Source organism: Cynara cardunculus, unplaced genomic scaffold (assembly GCF_001531365.2).
Source record: "Cynara cardunculus var. scolymus isolate 2C unplaced genomic scaffold, CcrdV1 Un_Scaffold_3978, whole genome shotgun sequence".
NCBI classification, from domain to species: Eukaryota; Viridiplantae; Streptophyta; class Magnoliopsida; order Asterales; family Asteraceae; genus Cynara; species Cynara cardunculus.
The window spans coordinates 6,648-12,403 of NW_020201698.1; the positions used below are offsets into that span (position 1 = coordinate 6,648).

Below are 5,756 nucleotides of genomic sequence, written 5' to 3' on the forward strand. Positions count from 1 at the left end.
TCAGATGGTCTAGAAAGTTGAGTAACTTGCAGAATTGGGACCATTGGTTCATTCAACTTGGGTAGATCAAATATTTCGTACTCTGCAAGAATATCCCAAGTGAGATCAAATCTGTATTTGAATAAAGAATCTAAATTTGATTTTACCGTAGAAGAATCAAAATTATTTATCCTGTTTGGTACAGGTTCTACACTGCTTTGTGTAGAAACTAACTGTTGTAGCTTGAGTCCTGAACTGATTTTTTTAGAAGTCGAAGATTCGAATCTGACGGTTATGCTTTCTATGACAATCTTGGATGACTTGATGTAGACTCGGAAGGCTTTAGACTTCACCGAATAGCTGATGAAGTAGCCTTCTTTCGCCTTCTTATCGAACTTCTCGAGATTATCTCGATCGTTAAGCATGAAGCATCTGCATCCAAAAACATGGAAATTTTTTACATTAGGCTTTCTTTTATTTATTAACTCATAAGCAGTTTTATTAAAGCGCTTGACGATGATCGTTATATTTTGTGTGAAACAGGCAGTAGACATTGCTTCAGCCCATAAATACAGAGGTAGACCAGAGTAAGCCAATATAGTCTGAGCATCCTCGACTAATGTTTTGTTTCATCTTTAAACAACTCCATTTTGTTGCAGAGTTCGAACAACAGAAAAGTTGTGAGAAATCGCAACAGTTTGAAGAAAACTTTGAAGAGTCTCTTTTGTGAATTTAGTGTCGTTGTCACTTCAAACCTTTTGTACTAGAAGTTGTAGAAGAACTTGAATATGCTTGATAAAAGAAATGATCAGCTCAGGCGCATCAGATTTGGCTCTCAGAAACTCTAGCCACGTGTATCTGGAGTACTTGTCAACCTTCACCAAGATATATTTTTTACCTCCAAGCGATTGAGTACGCATTGGTCCACATAAGTCAATGTGAATTATTTCAAGAGAATATTTACAAGATGAATCAGATTTTGCTTTATAGGAAGATCTTGTAACCTTTCCCATTTCACATGTCGAACACAGTGTGTTCTTATCAAATCTAAGTTCGGGTAGACCAATGACCAAATCATTGCTTACGAGCCGATTAATATCCTTGAAGTTCTGATGAGATAATTTTTTATGCCATGTCCAACTGTCTTCTTTTGATGCTTTAGAGATTAAGCAAACAGGCTTAGAAGTAGTCAGAGTCGGGAAATTAATTGCATAAAGATTACCATAGCGTTCAACTCTTATCACCTCTATCCCTTTAGAGTCAAAAATCACACAACCATTTACAAAGAATTTTACATCAAACCCATTATCACAGAAATGACTAATACTTAACAGATTATGCTTTAAACCTCAGCATAGGAAACTTTCTTAATCGTGACAATGCCGTTTGACAATGTGTCGTATCCATGCACAAATCCCTTTTCTTTATTTCCAAAAGTGACTGTTTCGCCAGGTTTTTCTTTAAAATCAGATAGAAGGTGCATGTGTCATGTCATGTATCTTGAACATCCTGAGTCTACGTACCACACATGACAATCCTGCAAAAACAATCACGGAGATTTAGGTACCCATTTCCAAATGGGTCCTTTTGGGGTTAGAAATTACATTAGAAGATATAGATTTAACGCTCCACTCATATTTCGCTTTAGGAACCCATTTCCAAACAAATCTAACATCTACAAAATATGGCTCCTCCTTTTTCGGTTTTGAAACAATTTTCTTGAAAGCACTTTTCTTTTTAACATCAGGAGGATTATTGAAAGCTTTTGCTCTAAGTGAGGTAATTGAGTTAGAAACATAAATCTTTGACCTTAAAGACTCTTACACTTGCATTAACTACAAGGGAGTTTGACCCACAATGATTGCAATGTATATGGCGTTTAGCAACAGGTAGAAGATCCGGATGAGAAATTTTTTTTAACCTTCTCAAAATCAACATCCAGATTCCATTTTGAGTTTACAGATTTACAATTGCAACTATTTTTATTGATAGAAAATTCTTTACAGAAGATGAATTATTCAAAACATTTTTATCAATTTTCTGCCAAGACTTCCGCTTGCAGTCTTTTCCAATCTTTAAAAGTTCTGCGACAGAAAAAGGTTTTGTGTTAGTTGAGCGGTTCGTAGATAAAGATTCAAATGTAACAGCTTTTGCATTTAATACATATTTGACGATTTTAAAAGTAGCCTTAGAAATATTTTCATTTTTTGAGTTAGAAGGTTCCCCTTTCTCATATTTGCTTCCAGAAAGATTAATATTTTCAATAACAGTTGTTTTTTATTTGGAGACAGTCTGAACAGTTTCTAAATTTTTGGCAAATGATCTTTGAAGTTTTTTTGAGATTTTCCTCAAGCTTAATAATTTTATTCATAAGCTGAGTCCTATCATCAAAACATGAACTTAGCTCTTTTTCTAAACCATAAATCTTTTCCAACTTAGAGGTAAGCAAATTACCTTTACAGACAACAAGCAAGGTCAATTCAGAAATTTTGTTTTCAAATTCTTTTGACTTGGTTAGAAAATCATTTTCAGCACGAAGTTCATCTTCAAGATCAGAAATCTTTAACAAATTTAGATCAAATTTAGGATTTGAATGCACTTTCCAATCCTGATCAGTAATTTCTTCTGCCTTGTCTTAATCATAAATCACCTCTATTTCCGAATCATAATCAGACTCATCTATAATGTTTTCAAACAATTCAGGAGTCATTGATTCAATAAAGTCGGAAAGTTTTACAGAATTTTCAAATGTTCAAAAATAGATGAAGTTTGATTTTTAACACTGTCAGTTGGATATACCGAGTCAAGTTCAGTATGTGAAAATATGATTTCTCTTATCTCATAACTAGAGTTAAGATTGTCATATTTCATTCCAACTGATTTAAAATTTAATTTTTCAGAAAAAATTTCATTGGTTTTATCACTATCATCCTTGTCAAAAATAGGTGGTTCATTTTCAGATTTGACAAAGATTTCCTTCACAGTAGGAATTGCAAATTTAGCCGACCCCCATTTGTCAAAATCATATAAAGATTGAGGAGCCTTTTTCAAAGTTTCATTTTCGGTATAACCCAAATCCATATGTGGATTGTAAAAACAAACATCTTTTGGGTTATTCGTCAAAAAAATTCAGTGTTTGTTCAAACTGACCTTGTTTGTAATTAATATCCTCCAACTGTTTAATTTTATCATAAAGATTTAATCTTTTTGCGAAAATAACATCAAATTTTAACTGAATGTTATCACGCTTTCACTCAACATCACTTAATTTATTTTTTCAATAACAGAAATTCAACTTCAAGCTTAGTCTTTTCGGATTTCACAATTTCTTTTTCTTTTCTCAAACCCTCACTCAAGCATTTGAAACCACAACTTTCTTCTCTAAATTTCATCTTTAAGCTCCTTTCACCTTCCAGTCTATCTTTTAAAACTTTAAATTCTGAATTCATAATTTCAATCTCTTTCATTAATTCAACATTTAAGGAATTTACCTCATTCTCGTTCTTAGATGATGAGCCTTCAGCTTCAGTTCTTGCCATTAAACACATATTTACTTGGGTAAAATGGGCAACTTCATCATCTGACCAGTCAACAAGCCAACTTTCTTCTTCAGCCACCAAAGCCTTGCCGTCCTCAAGGGCTTTTGCCAGATTTTCCTTCTTGAGGTAGTAGTTTGAATCCATAAACTTCTTGAACCGGCTATCTTTGATGTAATGACCAGGTTTTCCACAATTATAACATTTGCTCTCTTCAGTTTTAGCATCTCTCTGGTCTCTGGCTTTCATAAACCTTTCAGGCCTTACCTCCTTTCACTTACTCTTATCAAACTTCTTTTTACCAAACCTTTTCTGAAACTTCTTTGTAAGTAAAGCAAGTTTCTTAGATAACTCCCTGATGTCATTATCTGAATCAGTAGAGGAATCTTTAGTTGATTCACTCTTAGTCTGCTTAGACAACTTGGTCTTCAAGGACTTGGAGCTCTTTCCTTCTGATTTGCCCTTTGCTTGCTTCCCTGACAGAAGAGCTAAGGAGTCAGCTATCTTCTTCTTCTCAGTTATCAACTCTCTTATAGTTTCCTCTTGCTCGTACAAGATACTGTAAAGATCATGAATGTCTTCTTTCGACATGTTCTTGTTCATTTGCAGATTTACTACAATAGAGTTCACTCTGACTTTAAATTCTTCAAAAACTTGTAGTTAATTTCAGACATGGATTTTTTAATACTATTCCTCCTTAGGTCATTCAGAAATACATTGAATCGGTTGTAGGATTCAGTGATGGTTTCATTCTCACGAGCCCTGAATCCTTCATAAGCACTGATGCATTGATTCATCCGTGTCTGAATTGACTTTTCACTTTCCAACATCTGTTTCTCCAATTCATCCCATAACTCTTTTGCTGAGCCTCTGCTGTCAACACGGTCGAAAAGTTCATTTGGAATGGCCATTAACATATAAGTCAAAACTTTCTTATCAATTAGGACCCTTTGTTTCTCGGTTTCAGTGTAGTACTGTGGATCTTTCTTTATCTTAGAAGCAGGCACAACAATACCAACAGCGGTAGTTTGCTCAGGAAGATCCATATAACTGATGTGAGGTCTATTTTTTATAGATTTCATCAACTTCTCATCCTTATTGTCAAGGAAGTGAATCATTCGAACTTTCCATTGTAAATACTCTCCGACAGCAAGAACCGGAGGCTTAGAGTCAGAACCAATGCTTAGCATATCTTTTGACATCTATAAGACTTGAAATGATCTTTTTCAGAAAATATTTGACTAGAATTGGATTTGAAAAAAAACTCAATAAATAATATTCTTGACTCTTAAAAAACTTAACAAAAATATCTTATCGGACAAATGATCAAGAGATATGACAAAGAGTGAATTAAAAGAATGCTATCCAAACAAGGTAAACCACTTATCAGACAAGAGAATAAGCACTATCCGGACAAGTGAAAAAGAAAGTCATCCGGACAAGTGAAAAAGAATGTTATCCGGACAAATGAAAATCCGGACAAGGAATAAGAATGCTATCCGGATAAGATTGAATGTTATTGTTCAAGGGATTGTTATCGGAAGACAAAGGTACTTCTCCGGTTAACAAAGAATTGCTTTTCCGGACAACAAACAATCTAACTTCACCGAACAAAGAGGTGTCCGATGAGATGAGCAATCCAGACAAGGATGTATCTGATGAGATGACTTGGACCAAATTGAATCAATGAAGTCAAGATATTCGTACACAATATGATTGCTAAGAACAAACAACCAAGAAAATCTTATCCGATGAGCAACAATACAACGATATCGGACAAAACTAATCTGGTCAAAGCTCAAACAATGATCAAATCCAAATATATCTAAGTCTCAAGAAATGACCGATGAAAAGAGAACTTTTACACACAAATTCAACGTCCGATGAGTCAACCTTATCGTACAATGAATATATTCAACGTCGGGAGAGTATACCAGTTAACTCCAGAATTCAAAAATCACTCGAAATGTAACACACCAGTTACCGAACCACAATTAACGGATAGATCTTAAACTAAATTTCAAGTTCAACCTCAACAAAATACGGGATACATATATATATATATATTTACCATCAAAAGATAAATTTTATATCAACATTTACATCTGAAGGGCCGAAAGTATTCATCGGGAAAATAAAGACTTCAACCCGAAAAGAGTGACAAATACTATCCAAAAACATAACTACCGTATACCAAAATATGACGATCCTCGATTCCAACACGAACCATCAACGATCTAC

At 34.3% G+C, this 5,756-nt stretch overlaps 1 protein-coding gene across 1 annotated transcript; it reads right to left on the minus strand.

Annotated features, from left to right (window-relative positions):
- Positions 1–4,141: 4,141 nt before the first annotated feature.
- On the minus strand, positions 4,142–4,717 carry LOC112503844. The gene has a single exon (XM_025107832.1). The coding sequence runs from the start codon at positions 4,715–4,717 to the stop codon at positions 4,142–4,144; it is 576 nt and encodes a 191-aa protein (XP_024963600.1).
- Positions 4,718–5,756: the final 1,039 nt, after the last annotated feature.

What these genes read in the sequence shown, in the direction of transcription:
- LOC112503844 (XM_025107832.1), bottom strand. Translation starts at nt 4,717, where the DNA reads ATGTCAAAAGATATGCTAAGCATTGGTTCTGACTCTAAGCCTCCGGTT.